Raw genomic sequence first — 16984 nt, 5'->3', positions numbered from 1 at the left:
TTTTGATGCAACGAGATGCCCTACACGGGGCTCTCAAAGATCTCTCTAATAAGCATCCCGGGCTCAAAGAAGACCTAAAGAGTCACCTCTCTACTGGCTCCGCCATGAAGACCATATCAGATGATCTCTTGCAATTTGCATGTGGTCGTAGGAATGAGATTATAGAGCAGAGGAGAAACCTCCTTATCCCCAAAGATGAATACAAGCGTCACTTTTAAATTCTGTTCCTCCATCAACAACCCATCTCTTCTGCGAAACAAAACTTGCAGAGGTACTGAAGCAACCGCCGCAAAATTTTCTTTCGCAGCAACAAACCAAGGCGAACCGAAGGCAAGCGTTACATCAGCGCATCCGGGTTTTCCCAAGGCAAAGTGTCGAAAAAGAAAGCAGTCAACAAACTCAGAAGTCGTCACTCCGATAAAACGGGACAAAGTTCGAGGCGTCCAACGCAACCCATTTCCTCATCAGCTCTCGGACGTTCCTCTAAGGGACATGCTTCAAGAAGTATAAAAAGTACCTGAGGTGAGGCATTTCAGAGGAGGCAGACTTCGCTCCTTTTTAGAGGTCTGGAGGAGCACAGGTGCCCCAAAAGTATTTTTAAACATAATAGAGGGCTACACAATTCTTTTGTGGCAAAACCTCCTCTGATCCCTTTTTATACCCATATACTAAGAAAATTCGAGACAAAGAAATGACGCAGGAGATAATCTCTCTCATAGACCAAGGTATTTTGGAACACACGTCAGTTCAGTCAGGTTTATGTTCCCAGTCCCAAAGTCGGATGGGAAGATTCGACCCATAATCAATCTACGAGGCCTCAACCGATATCTTCTGCCCAGAAAATTCGCTTGTTAAACCACTTCAAAGTACCTCATTTTCTTCAACAAGGAGATTATCTCGTAAAGATCGACATCTCCCAGGCATACTTCCACGTGCCCATAAAAACTCAACACAGAAGATTTCTATCATAGGTCCATCAGGGTCGGTATTGCAATTCACGTGCCTGCCTTTCGGTCTCTCCACTGCTCCTCTCACATTTGCAAGGCTATCAAATTGGGTAGTATCACGCTTCAAGACATGGGCATAAGGGTGGTCGTGTACCTGGACGACTTCCTTCTTGCCTGCCAGAATCCAATAAAACTGCGAGAGGATACTATAAAAGCAGTAAACTTTTTGACAAAATTGGGTTGGATCATAAACACAGAGAAATCTCTAAACGAACCCCTTCAACAAATAGAGTACCTGGGAATAGTGTGGAACACTTTACAAAATGCTACTTCACTATCTCAAAAGAAAATCCTATCAATAGAAAAGGATTTAAACAAGATCTTAAGAGATCAAAAATGGAACTGGCAACTAGCCAAGAGCTTGTTGGGCAAACTAAATTTTGCCAGCTTCGTAATTCCTCTAGGAAGGTTACATTGCAGAAATCTGCAACGAGCAGCCAACCTTTTGCCAGAACACCAGAAAAAGAAAATGATCCCTATTATACCAATTATTCTTCAAGAATGTGCCTGGTGGCTAGGGAACCTGAAGCAAAATGGATCTCTGATAAAGTATCGAGTGACAGTGTTCATCACCTCAGATGCGTCAGACCAAGGTTGGGGAGCTCAGATAGACGAAACGATGATCAGCGGTCTATGGACCCCAGCTCAAAAGCAATGGCATATCAACAAGAAGAACTGTATGCAGTGTTACAAGCCTTTCGATCGGAAACGACCTACTTGAAGGAGAAAAGGGTCGTAGTTCAATCGGACAATCGAACAGTCGTGGCATATATCAAGAAACAGGGAGGGACACGCTCTCGTCACCTAACAGCGCTTGTGTCACAACTACTACATTTGACACAAACCTTACGAGTGGATCTATGCCCCAATACATCCCAGGCATCTGCAACGACATAGCAGACAGTCTATCCCGTCAGAAGTCCTTCGCGGACTGGCACCTGTCCGAACGAGTGACCAATCTGATATTTCTCAAATGGGGAACTCCCGAAATAGACTTATTTGCAACCAGACAATCGAGGGTGGTTCCAGCCTACGTCTCTCGAGATGTGAAAGACAAGGAAGCCCAGTTCACCGACGCATTCAGCAGGGTATGGCAGTTCAACCTAGCCTGGATCTTTCCACCTCCATCTCTAATACCTCGGGTATTAGCCCACCTGAACCAAGCGAGGGGAACCTACATCATAATAGTACCACGATGGGAGAAAGTGTTTTGGAGGTCAGACCTGAAGGCAAGAGCGATGAGTGCCCCTTTCCAGATTCGCAACCTCAATCATCACCTTCAGGACATGACAACTCATGCGAGTCTCCCGAACGCCCAAAACTTACGCTTGGAGGCATGGAGAATACGGGTGGTCGACTATAACTTCAGATTGGCACGCAGAAGATTGTGAACTTCTCAAAAGATCATGGAGGTCGTCTACTCTTAAAACCTACTCAGCTCCTTGGAAAACTTGGTTGGATCGATGCAGAGTACTAGGACATGACCCATACAATCCTGATGGCCACCATGTTGCACAACATCTAAGCTATCTGTTTAGAAAAAAGAAGTTGTCAGCCAGTACAGTGAAACTACATAAATCAGTAATTGCAAATTTGCTAACCCAGTAAGAAGGGAATATATCACGAACAACGTTTTAGTAAAACAATAATTAAAGCTATTGAATTAACAGAACCTACTTCGAATAAATATATTTGGGATATAAGGCAACTGATTGATTGGATGGAACGAAACCCTGTAGAAGAGGATAGTATCTTTCAAGTCTCCCGCCATCTAGCACTGATACTGTTGGTGGCATCTGGAAGACGAGTGCATGATTTGACCCTACTGAACATAAATGAGACGAGTATGTTACTTACAGAGACAACCGTTACATTCTGGCCTGATTTTGGCTCTAAGACCGACAGTACAACTCACAGGCAGTCGGCCTGGCAGCTTTCTGCGATCCCTAATGAGAAACTCGACCCAGTTCGTTGGACAAAACTATACTTGTTGCTCTCAGAGATGAGACGATCTTCAGATAATGCTCGAATTGACTCACTTTTTGTTACCTCAAGGGGACGGGTTAGGGCAGCTTCAAGAGCAGTTATTGCAGGGTGGATCAAGACAGCATTTGCGGACCTAGGCATACCTTTTGCCCCTGGAAGTATTCGCTCCGCCGTTGCCTCTTCTAGAAGAGATAACAATATGCCTGTAGACAACATCCTTAGGAACGGAAATTGGCGGAGTGAGCGTAACGTTCTTAAACACTACTTTAGGAGGTAATCAGAGCCCCTAACTTAGTAGACAACTTGAATGTAAATTTGATTGATTCTAGTTTTAATACGTTGTGATACTTGGAATTGAGTTCCAAAATATAAGTCTGATACTTATTTTATTATTGGATAGTTTATTAGAGATTAACTATTATACTTACTTCTGATCTCATAAAGCTATTTCGAAGAGACTGAAGTATTGTTTGAAGTATTGTTATGTTTTGTACTTTTAAGTTTAAGACAACCGACTACCGGTGTTACTGCTTATTAATCACGGATCTCAGTTATCTAATTTGTTTAAGTTACTTAAACAGATTTATTGTTATTTTCATATGCTTAACATTTGAATTGTTCCTTTATCCGAGTTGGATATAAAATATTTTATGATTGTTTTGTTTCTTTTTAAACAAAGATATTTAAGTTACCTGTTGATTACATTTAATAAGTACTTATGTTAGAGGCATCGCCTTATGAATCACATACTACTGATACTACCTAAATATTTGGCAGTTAATTACAAGCAAGTGATTTCCTACCTACTTACATAAATTTTATTTAAAGCACTCCATACCTTTCTGCTTTATTAAATATCTATACCATTTCTGCTTTAATATATTCAGTATATAGTAAGAAATCAATCAAACACACATAATTATAAACAGTAACGTTTTCCCGCGGATAAAAAGATATATTTAATGTCTTGCCTAGCCGACGGCAAGAATTGAAACTTACAATATCGTTTCCCCCGAAGGGATAAAAACGATATATTCATGGTCTTGCCTAGGCTTGACCATGTGTTGGGGCGCGGGGAGATTAATATTTAATTTAATATTAAATGGGAGAAAATTAAACACGTCCTTGCAGTTCCTTGTCGGTCGTCCATTGACAATAATTTTATTTTTTTTAAACCTCTCTGGACCATAGACAATATACATGCCCTTTCTTAAGAAAAAAAAATAAATTTTGACATTAATGACATTTCCATATTTATCATTTTGACATTGTTTATTAATATTTAAATTATAAATTTGATTATTCAATTAATTACCCTACAATTAAATTCAACATCTTACTATTGTTAATAAGAGTTTATAAAATAAAATAATACATGTCACAATTTTAAATTAAATTATCAGTGTTAACATCGTCATATTTAGTGTTTTTTAGTTATAAGCTGTTATGTAATTTTACAATAAAATATAGTCACAAATCCAATTTCTTTGTTTGTTTTAATAATCTTCCTCTAGAGCTATACCTCAACTCAGGAGTATTGCTACTGACCGCAATATCCATCATTTCAGGTAAGTTTTTTATACTACTAGAGTTAGAGTTTGACTGTATATCTGATGGAGACATGACTAATTGATTTTCAGATAAAATTGGATATCTTGACCGTCCTCATTGACTTCTATAAATAATGGAGACTGTAAAGTATCAGACTCAAAACACGAGCTAGACATTGGACTTATGATTGAATGATTATTTGACAAATTATTTTGATCACTTGACGGACTCAATACATTATTATCATTCGATGGACTTTGTACATTTTCCTCATTCAAAGAACTTATTATATTATTTGACTGACTCGACTCGACAGACATAAAAGTATCATTCATAGAATTAGTCTTGGAATGATTACTTTGACTTTCATTTATATAATTTGACACTTGATTTTTAGCATTAATTAAATAGTCTGGAATAAAATAATGATATCTCACATTATCCTTCCCCTTCAAATAATTTCATACTGACTTGAACATTGACTTTTAGACTCAATTTCATCATTTGACTTTGACTTATGTTTATTGACTTTAAATGTTCGACTTGACTGTTCAGACTGTGACCCCGACATTTTTTGACTGTTATTGTTTACAAGACTGTGACGATTATGACCATTTGACTCATTGACTTCATCATTTGACTGTGATAGACATGACTTATACAACTTAATATGTTGTGTATTTCTTCTATATATTGTACCATTTTCACCTTTCACTAGGTATGACCTAGGAAAGTTTGACTTAGACAAAATACATCCTTTTGACCACGCTAGATCTTTAGGACTTTTCTTATAATATACTTCATCATTTGGATGAAATTCTTTAGGTTCACTAGCACTTTTATCATAATATGACTTTCTTTTTTCCATTATTTCAGACTTATCTTTTATATGATCAGAAAATTTGACAATTTTAGGTTTCAAATTATTAGTTTTTATAGGTAATTTAGTTCTTAGTATTCTCGACATAAGTAGTTCAGATGGAGACTTTAATTTTCCCCTAGATGTTGTTCTATACTGTAACAGACCTATATAGAAATCTGTACCTGAGTTTTCACACTTTCTAAATATATTTTTTATTATTTTTACAGAAATTTCTGCAAGACCATTGGACCTTGGCAAGTGTGGACTAGATGTAATGTGCTCTATATCCCAGTCCTTTGTGAACTTTTGGAACTCTTGAGAATTGTATGGAGGACCACCATCACTCACAAGTTGCAGCGGGATACCATGTCGAGCAAAAATTGACTTTAAATGAGTTATGACTGTTTGACTGCGATGATCAGTGTTTAAATGAGCTATTTCAATATAATTAGAATAGTAGTCCACTACTAGAAGATATTTTTTATTATTATAATCAAATAAATCTGTAGCTATTTTTTGCCATGGCAAAATTGGCTGTTCATGACTTAATAATGTTTCTTTTGTTTTATTTGAACTGTATGTCACACAAGCTTCACACTGTCTTATTTTCATTTCAATATCATGGTAAATATTTGGCCAAAATACTACACCACGTGCCAAGTTTTTGGTTTTTTCCATTCCCATGTGACCTTCATGCAATTTTTCCAATATTTCTGACCGCATTGATTTGGGAATTATTACAGACTGATTTTTGAAAACTATTTCATCTATTACATGAATTTCATCACGACTATTCCAATATGGCAAAGTTAATGGGTCACATTGTTGTTTGCTGTTTGGCCATCCTGTCTTATAGTATTCTTTTAATTTTTGTAAGACCATGTCTGACCCTGTATGACACACAATTTCCTGTAATTTATTCTGTGTTATAGCTAAATTAGAAGTTAATAATTTAATTTGACGGATCATTTTGTTCTCTAAGTCATCAAAATCAGATTCATCTACCTCTGTGTTCATAATTGGAGCCCTTGACAATGTATCAGACACATACATTTCAGTGCCTTTTGTGTAAGAAACTATTAGATCATATGACTGCAATGTTATCATCATTCTTTGCAGACGTGCTGGGACATCTGAAAGTGGCTTCTTGAACAGTGTTACCAGAGGCTGATGATCAGTTTCTACATGAGTAGTTTTACCATAAATATACTGATGAAATTTTTTGCATCCAAAAACAATTGCATATAATTCTTTTTCTATTTGAGCATAGTTTTGTTGTGTTTTTGTAAGAGATTTGGAAGAGTAAGCAATAGGGTTTTTCCCATGAAAAATCACTGCACCTACAGCACTTTGACTAGAATCAACTGACATTCGGACTGGTTTTTTAACATCATAGTGCACTAGAACAGGTGATTGACAAATTAGTTGTTTTAAATTAAAAAATTGCTTATCATGATTATGCGTCCACTGCCATATGTTTTGTTTTTTAAGAAGATCTCTAAGAATACTGGTTTCATGAGCTAAGTTGGGTATATATGAACCTAAATAATTTACCATGCCTAAAAATCTTTGGAGATCCTTGACATTTTCTGGCTTAGGCATTTTCATGATAGCTTCGACCTTAGAATTATCTGCTGAAATACCATTTTTGTTAAAAATGTGTCCTACATATGTTACTTCTGTCTTACTGAACTGACACTTAGACCTATTAAATTTTAAGTTAACTTCTCTAGCCTTTTTTAAGACATTCTCTAACCTTATATCATGTTCTGCTTGGTTTACACCATATATCAGAATATCATCAACAAATATCAGAACGCCAGGTAGCTCTCCAAACAAATCTGTCATAATTCTGTGAAAGATTTCACCACTTGAGTTAATGCCATAAGGTAATCGAAGAAACTTATATCTGCCAAATTGAGTACTAAATGTGCAGAGGTCACTGCTCTCAGAGTCTAATTTTATCATCCAATACCCAGAATTCGCATCCAATTTGGAAAAAACTGCAGCACCAGCTACTTTTGATCGCAAATCATCTAAGGTAGGATAAGGAAAGTGAGGTCTTTTTATTGCTTTATTAAGATTCCTCGGGTCAAGACAAATTCGTAATCCTCCATTAGGTTTTTCTACTGGTACTATAGCATTGACCCATGGAGTTGGCTTGGTTACTTTCTGAATGACCTGTTGTTCTTCCATTCTATCTAATTCAGATTTAAGTTTAGGGTGTAATGCAAAGGGAATTCTGCGTACCGGGCAAATTTTTGGTGTAATGCTATTGTCTAAATCCAAATGAGCTTCACCCGGTAAACATCCTAACCCTTCGAATACATCAGAGTAATTCTCAATGATTGCTTGTACTGACCTTTGGTTAGTATTTTGTGTATTTGTAAGTTCAAACAGTCTTTTAACAATACCACAGTCCTCGCAAGTTTTCCAGCCCAAAATTATCGCACACTTACATTTAACGACAGTAATCATAATGTTGACACAGCGTCCATTGTCAAATGAGCAATCCAGCATGACCCTACCTAAGTTTTCAATTAATTGACCTGAAAATGTAAAAATGTTATCATATGCACTTTGAATTGGAATTTTAATATTGCAGCTTTTTTCTAATTGTTGCAAAATATCTAGTGAAATTACGTTAATATCTGCTCCAGTATCAATTTGACAACTAAATCGTTGATTATAAAAATTTAAATTAATTTTCCAATTTGACGACTTATTATCATGGCAATTATTTACTATATTAATTACATAATCGTGTGAAAAATTATTATCATTATTAATGTCAGATTCATTTGAATTTTCTAAATTAATAAAACTTACATTTCTGTTATTTTTACTTTGGTCTTTGTAGTAACAACATAATGCAAAATGGTTTGGCTTTTTGCAAATTGAACAGATTTTCCCTTGTGCTGGACATCTGACTCGATGCTGCTGGCCACATCTTTTACAGACTATGTCGCTGGCCTTTGATTTGCTGTTTGCCCTGAAATGTGCTGAAAAAGAATTTGTAGGTCTTCGTTCTCGACTGCTGCTCTTGTTCCGGTAATTTCTTTGAAAGTCTGGCTTGGATTTTGATCTTGATGGACGTCCTGGAGTAGGATTTCTGCTTGTGTGGGTATTTCGATATATTGCTTGAACTATCTCTGATTCTTCATTTCCCAATTTTTTCGATCTTTGACACGATAATTCCATTGTTTTTGCGACTTCTATTGCTTCATTTATGTCTTTTAACTGTTTTTGTAACAAATTTTCCTTGATTTGATTATTTCTTATTCCGATTATGAACATGTCCTTGACTAACGAATCTTTTAAGTTTTCAAATTTGCAACTGGTTGATAGATTATTTAAGCATGTTACATATTCATCCAAATTTTCGTTTTGTTTTTGAAACCTTGTGAAAAAATTGTATCTCTCAACGGTTGTATTCTTGTATTCGTTAAATTTTGAATCGAATTTTTCCAATAAGGAGGGTAGTGTTTCTTTTTTTATGTCAACGTTAAATGAATTGAATATCTCGAGTCCTTCATCTCCAATGGAATTTAAAAATATCGCTATTTGTTTTTGATTTGGTACGTTCTCTAGGTCATTAGCTTCAAAAAATATCATAAACTTTTGTTTCCACAACTTCCATTTCTGCGAATTTGCGCACTCTTTGCCGCCGTTCTCTTTAGCCAGGCAAAATGGCTTAAGGCCATTGGCAAGAACAATATTGCGTACCTTGCTTGTGTCCGTAGTTCTCTCCATTGCCGACTTCTGACACCATGTGTTGGGGCGCGGGGATGATTATATTTTTATTATTTAATATTAAATGGGAGAGAAATTAAACACGTCTTGTGCAGTTCCTTGTCGGTCGTCCATTGACAATCATTTTATTTTTTTAATAAACCTCTCTGGACCATAGACAATATTACATCCGACACCGCTCTTGGCCGGTTTTTAATTAAAAACAAAGAGTTGGTATTCAATTATTTACTATGTAATACTAGCCGTTACCCGCTACTCCATCCGCGTGGAATTCGGTTTCCACTATCCCGCAGGAACTATGCCATTTTTCGGGATAAAAACTATTCTATGTCCTTCCCCGAGACGCAAACTATCTGTATACCGAATTTCATCTAAATCGGTTCAGCGGTTTAGACGCGATGAAGTAACAAAGAAATAAACAAGCAAACAGACTTGCAAAATTTTGCATTTATAGTAGGTATTAGTGGGATTTATAAAAGTCTACTGCAGTGACGACCCACACGAGAAATAATAGTGATGTTGATTAAAATTATAGTGATGATGATGAAAATGATAGTGATATGATGTATGATGATGATAGTGATGATGATGAAAACGAGTGATGGGATTAGAGATAATGATGATGATGAAAATGATAGTGATGATGATGAAAACGATAGTGATGATGATGAAAATGACAGTGATGATGATGAAAACGATAGTGATGATGATGAAAATGATAGTGATGATAATGAAAATGGGGAGCAACTTACAAGCAAATATAGCGCCGAATAAGTAGAACGCCAATTCGCAGTTTCTAGTCAGCATGAAGTTGACGATCTGAATGCCGGCGAAGCTGGTGATGTTGCCAGCCGTTGTCGTTAGGGCGACTGCCATTGCTCTGTAATACAAGAATCATGCTCAAGCACAATTATACTTTTAAGTTAGATAGTTTGCTAATGTCGTTCGACACTCGAAACAGAAGATAGTTTTCTTTTTCTATCTGATATGAATCTTCGGGAAAGCGAGGAAAACCGGCGATTCCCGAGCGATATTAACATTCTAATTGTACTGTACATTTGAATCTGGATTTATAATGGATACAATTTTCTATACACTAGATCGTATATACTCGGACCGTCAGTATTTCAACCCATGTCAAGATAATCTTCGGCCGGCCTCAAACAGCCGGAATAGCTCTCTGAATTCATATTATTAATTAAGAAAAGCACGGAAATGCATACTATTTCACTATTCGCCACACACATTCTAATTTTTTCAGGTTATGAATCATAATAGCGTTCCACCAATAATTAGCGAGGGTGTGTTGCGAGGGGTGTGCTTTTCATTAACCAATAGAAACGCTTATTTACACATCCTCGCACAGCACATCTCTGGTGGAAACAGCTGAGCGAAGCGAGGCGAGGTAAATGAAGCATTTCTATTGGTTAATGAAAAACATATTCATCGCAACACATCCTCGCACATCTCTGGAAACTGGAAACGTTGCTTCAGAGTCGGGTAGGTACCTATGACGAATCATCTCCTTTAGTACCTGGGGGTTTGTACAACGATATACATACAAACATGTATGAACCCGTGAAATTAGGCTGTAATTCTCGCAAGGTGTAGTTGCGCTCATAGTTTGGTAAAGCATAAGAACGACTTCACTCCAACATCTCTAAACATGCATCAAATAACCTTACCTAACTTGTGTGGGGAACAGCGCTACGGCCATGGCGGTATACCAGCCCATGACAATGTAACCGAGCAAGAAGCCACCAAAGAGGATTAGCGTTCCAATGGTGTTGGTGACCAGGTTGACCAGGATCCCACAGAGCCCCAGCACTGGGACTACCACCATCATGGTGTTGCGGCGACCAGCGCGGTTCACAACCACCTGGAAATGCAGGTGGAGTTGATTAGTTTTACCTGACTACGCCAAAGAGTTATGTTGAAGGTTATGAATGAAGCGTGCAAGGGTGACATTTTACCACGGTGGTAGACAGATCTCTCTTTTCAGGGTTTCGTAGACAAAATGGCAAAAACGGAACCCTTATAGTTTCGCCATGTCTGTTTGCCTGTGCGTACGTCGGTCCGTGAATACGGCTAGACTTGCTTGAGAATGGTAATGGTAGTGGTAACTACTTGGTAAATTCCATACCAAACAAAAAAATCTTAGAAAAATATTACTTGATTTTTTCGTAACGGCTACAAAACCGTAGGCGTGTTTGACACACTCTTGGTCGGTTTTTTCTCTCTACCTCTATGAGGATCTCAGGTTTAAAAAACAATGAAGAACTTACAAGAGTGAGGAAGCCGTTGAAAACAGACTGTGCGACTCCGACCCCCAGCACAAAAAGAAGGGAGATGGGGTCAAGGGCACAAGGTGTGGCGTTTGGCTGAAACAAAAAAATCGTGTTGTTCTTATAATTATATAAGGTAAGTAAGGTTTAAACACGGAAAGATCACATACATATCACACAGAACCAACTATCACCAACGCCACACTACGCTGACACGATTCGGACTCAGCCAAAGTTCAACATCAAAACAACAGAACCGTTCACCATGCTATCAGATGATGTAGGTACTGCCATCTCCTAACAATTTTGCCGTGTTTAGTGAATTTCTTCCGATATTCCGTAAAAAAATCTAGAAATTGCAACAAATAGAGTAATTGACGACCAGAAGTGGTTAGAGAACCTGACTATGAAGCTTGAGGTTCGATGTCCAGATATTGTATGAAAAATACGAACTCGGGTCAGTATGTTATCCGTTGCCTAACACAAGTGCTAAGCTTACTTTGGGTTCAATTGGTGTGAATTGTCCCTATTTATGGATTTATCTTTAGTCGTTTGTTCATAGCTATTTATTTATGTCTAGCTTACGTCAATATTCATGTCAACGTCTGCATTGATGATGCCGCAGAGTGTCAACTCATCCACTTCCCCGGTCTCATACATGCGCATAACCCGGTTTGCGATCGTCGGCAGCCAGGCTAGGAACGATCCAGATCTAGACATATTAACACATACTGTTAGCAATAAAATACAATCTTTACTCTCTGCTTCCCCATTCATTGATTAATTTTATGTGACAGACATCTGTGGTGCCGTCTATGTGTGTTTTGTCCGAGTAGACGGAGACGGCATCACATTTATCTGTTAAATAAAATTTATCCATGAGAGGTGAAACTATCTTGATATTACGCGATCCTATGCGCAAGAGAACTACAGTACAATCAGAATGTTAATATCGCCCAAGACTCGTCGGTTTTCTTCGTTTTCCTGTAGATTCAAAAGAGAAAACCGATGTTTTGTATGTTATGTCTGTGTCTCAAAGAGCCAACCAACACAACACCACGCAAGATGTTAACGCGTATCTATCACACAGTTTTATGGTCGGCTTTGAAATTTTAAGCTTAGTAAATTCAACTCAGATTCATAATTGAAATATCAGCAGTACTTAACAGTTGGAACATGAAGAGAATGCTCATGATAATGGTGATCTTCAGGAGCGGCGCCTTGAAAAGTGGCACTATCTGATCCTTTTTCGACAGTCCGAGAGCTCTTTGAGAAATTTCCGGGATCAGGAATTGTACCTGGAAAAACATGCAATTTAACTTGAGATCTATGTTATTTGGAAAGTTGAGAAGTAGAATTACTAGCAGCATCTGTATTAGGACACTACTATCTCTTTCTTCAATTGTAGAGGAAATAAACAGAGCGTTTATTAAGTAAGTACTCGTAAGTATACATACTCAATCCAAGACCACAATTTGCATTTAAAAAATCTCTCTCCACTGATCAACGTTTTGTCTATTTAGCAAAGAAAAGCAAACAAGAAAATTTTGCCTATTTATTTAGCATCGCAGAACCACGGTTCTCTACTCAAAATGAGGCTAAGAGTATTAAAAATATTCTTACATCCAAAACAGCTCCTTTTCCATAGTTGATTCTATGAATAGTCTTCAAGATCTTCAAGGCTTTTTTCTCGTCTCCCTTGACGAGGGCGAACTTGGGGCTGTCCTGTGTGAAGAAGTAACAGACCGCGCAAACGAGGCTTGGCAATGAGTACGACATCACCAGGAGCCGCCAGGAGTTCCAGTAGATGTCCAGGCCAGGGACATGGTAGGAGAACGTCAGGGGATTGATCGGGATGGCTAGAACTGTAAAGAGAAATTATATTAGTTCACAATTAAATTGCACACGTTTGTATATAAAAAAGGTATATCTCCTCTTCGTCAAGTCAAGTTATAAAATAAATAAACAAAGCTACTTGTAGTCGGTCATCATCATCATCATTTAGGCCTATGCGTCTGTTTCAGATGGATTGTGGCGTGATGCCTGTGCACAAAGTCTTTCGTGGCTGTCTAGACCGATGTGCCTGACAAGATAAGTTTGCAGAGGATTGTCGTATTGCGATGAAGCCTAGCTCAAGACACTTGCTTACAAAAGACATTGAAACGACATAAAAGTCAGCTCTGCTCCAACTTCCGCAAACTTTTCTTGTGCTCTGTGCCTACGCCGATCTAGGTTGACGATATGGCAGCCTAGCCTACCAGAATTGACCCTATTTCTGCAAGCTTTTATTTGACTTACAATATCTGAACGTTTATAGGACCAAATATTGCTAGTCAAATTTCACCAATTTGTAATGATTGTAGTAAATTTTGGACGGAATTTTGGATAGTTTAGATGATAATGACATCAATAAATAGTATAGTTGTCAAGAAAAAAAAAAAAAAAAACAAACAATGTTCAATGTGGCTCCTTTTTATTTTACCTGCCATAACTCCTTGTGCCAACATAAATAAGCTGGACACCATCAGCACAGCTAGATTTCGCTTTGCCATCGGCACGCTCTCGCTCAGCAGCGTCACAGAAAGTGAGTACGCTGCAGACGCCCTGGAATGCAATGCAATACAATTTAAATATTCTTTATTGCACAATACTCTACTCTAAGCTACGATCAATAACTGCTTGAACCACTGAAGTATGGCATTGAACAGACCCAACCAAAAAAACCATACAAAATGCAAACGCTTTTCAAACTCTGCGAATTCATTCTCAAAACTACAAACACCAAGCAAACTTGCGTTTCTAAACAAAAAGAATGAGGACCTAAGGACGTACATGTGGTGCATACCTTATTACTAACAGAGCAGCAAGGAGTAAAGATTTTGTAATTAATTGCATGATATGGATCTCCGCAAAGTATCGTCAGAAGAAATCACTTAGGGATTCTAAAATTCAGCCACTAACAGTTACTTACACAAGTGATGAAATAAACTGCAGTATCATCAACATGATCCAGTTGACAGAGAGGGCGCTGATGGCGTTGATCAATGCTGACGAGAAGAGGGATATCAGCAGCATTCTGCGCCTGCCTCTGGTGTCCCCTAAGTAGCCCCATAGCGGACCTCCGAGGATTAATCCTAAAAGTAAAGATCGAATCATTAAATGATAGATAGATAGAATTAGGATGTATTTATTCAGTGAAACAGTAATGTTTACTGACTGCTTTGAGGTATTAGATGAGCAGTACTTATTGCCAATGGCATTCTGGACGACCTTGATCTCTGGGAAACCTACTACAGTCAATACCTATCACATGTGCACTAAGAAGGGAATTCCCGAAATTCCCAAGGGATGAAGAGCTATAACCAGTTTTTATTTGTAACCACGGGAACAAAACTATAAAAGAGGGGCATAAAAAAATTTTGACGATGCCACTATTTGAGATATGAAGTTCAGTGTACCAATAGTCCCTGCTGTGCTCAGTGGTCTACAGTTCGCAGGCGCTAGCTGGCACTATGAAGGTGGCTCCGTATACCAGACACGCCATGGCAATGATGGCCAAACCAGCCAGTAACTTATTGAAGTAGCTGTACAGACCAAATCCTAGAATCGAAGTACACCATCTCCTTTCTTGACGTTGCTTAGAAAACTCAACGTACCAACAACAGGTGCTGCTACCAGCAGTCCTTGTTGGGCTCCTGTGGTTTGTAATTCGCAAGCGCTAGCTGGCACGATGAAGGTTGCTCCGTATACCAGACATGACATGGCAATGATGGCAAACCCAGCCAGTAATGTGTTGAGGTAGCTGTATAGACCAAACCCTGGAAACGAAGAGTTTATCGACTTTTTGGTAGTATTGTGTAAGTGAGTGAAGTAAGTGATGATAAGCTTGGCAATATGAGTGTATACGAAATGCGAGGTATAGCATTCAAAGACAGACTGGTGTAATCTTTGAACTTTTGCGATTGACTGATCATCATCATTAGGTATATCAGCTGTAGGACGTCCACTGTTGGTCATAGGTCTCCCCCAAATCAATTCGCAATTTACTTAAGCCTTTTTCAAGTTATCCTATTTTACTAACGCAAGTTATTAAAGAATCAATTTAAGTTTTATTCTTTTCAAAAATGTATGTACAGTTTTTCCGGGAATAAGGGAAGAATGGTATTTTTAACCCCCGACGCAAAAAGAGGGGTGTTATAAGTTTGACCGCTATGTGTGTCTGTGTATCTGTGTGTCTGTATGTCTGTCTGTCTGTCTGTGGCACCGTAGCTCTTAAACGGGTGGACCGATTTGAATGCGATTTTTTGTTTAAAAGCAGGTTTTCTCGCGATGGTTCTTAGACATGTTTTATCAAAATTGGTTTAGCCGTTTTTGAGATATTAAACTTTGAAGTGACAAAGTCGGGGGTTTTCCGACTTTTTGTTGGTTAGGTTTTATCAATATTTTGAAATCATTTAAGTATTTCAGACACTTAAAGATAATTTAGTTACTTAGGTACCAATTGCCCAAACAATCCATCTGAAATTATTGAAGCAAAACTTAATGCAAGTCCTGAAAATTATTTTAAGTAGGTAGGTATTAAAACTTTGTAGGTACTTACCAGCTTTATCGAGAGCTGCCTCGAACGATATCTTTTCACTATTCTTCCCTTCCATCTTTAAATATACACCTATAACATCCAATAATTTCACTGTTTCTGTTTGTTATTGCTTCGTTGACATTATTTATAAGCTTATGTTGAATTAATGCATAATTTATAGTTAATCTATCGCAGACTCCGCCGCAGTCGAGTAAGAATTTTTATGTATTTAAAGTATGATTTATTGTTTTTTTTATTATTTGTATCTCACTCAATTGCAATTCCAAAAGTGATGACAACACTGTGGCTGGCGTCAGAGCTTATGGGAGAATTTGTTCAGCAAATTATCTGCAATGTGCAGTATAATAATTTACAGGGGTGCTATATCACATATCACATTTGGAGTGCAATAATACATGGATAATGAAGATTGTGTAATCTGAAGCCATAAATAAAAGTTGATTAATGCAAGAGGATCATTTCGTCGAATAAATAGCATAGGTAAATATTTTATGACAATTGGTATAGAATTCAAAGTTATTGTCGACAGATGTATTGGAATCGGCTTGTCCATATTACAACACAGATAAATCATCTGGTGAACCGGCTGTTATCAATTCTATAAAAGTAGGTACAATAGATTAGCAAGTAGTAAAAAGTGACGTTAATGTGGAACCTTTGTTCCGTGTAAATAAATGCTACTTCACGAAGTTTTCTTTTCAGTTCAGTCATTTGTTAAAGTAGTTAAGTATATTTTTTCATGCAACGTAGGTAAATGAACATTGAAATAGAATTTCTTAGAATCCCGTTATCTCAATTCGACTGTCAGATTTCATGCTTTGGATCTATGGAGAGAGCTATGCTTGGGGTTTCTCTACGGGATCGAATCAGAAATGAGGAGATACGTAGAAGAACAAGGGTCACCGGCATTGCCAAGTGAATTAGCTCGTTGAAGTGGCAA

At 37.7% G+C, this 16984-nt stretch overlaps 1 protein-coding gene across 1 annotated transcript; it reads right to left on the bottom strand.

The window, feature by feature from the left end:
* Positions 1 to 9619: 9619 nt before the first annotated feature.
* LOC141434440 (synaptic vesicle 2-related protein-like) lies at positions 9620 to 16313 on the bottom strand. Its single transcript, XM_074096859.1, has 11 exons — positions 16045 to 16313; positions 15101 to 15262; positions 14416 to 14578; positions 13927 to 14048; positions 13068 to 13309; positions 12612 to 12742; positions 12030 to 12156; positions 11445 to 11540; positions 10845 to 11038; positions 9912 to 10039; positions 9620 to 9642 (listed from the first exon to the last, which is right to left on the bottom strand). Exons 1-11 carry the CDS (start codon positions 16097 to 16099, stop codon positions 9620 to 9622), a joined length of 1443 nt encoding a protein of 480 aa, XP_073952960.1. The 5' UTR covers positions 16100 to 16313.
* Positions 16314 to 16984: the final 671 nt, after the last annotated feature.

Source organism: Choristoneura fumiferana, chromosome 13 (genome assembly GCF_025370935.1).
Source record: "Choristoneura fumiferana chromosome 13, NRCan_CFum_1, whole genome shotgun sequence".
NCBI classification, from domain to species: Eukaryota; Metazoa; Arthropoda; class Insecta; order Lepidoptera; family Tortricidae; genus Choristoneura; species Choristoneura fumiferana.
This window is presented reverse-complemented; position numbering and strand designations above follow the sequence as displayed.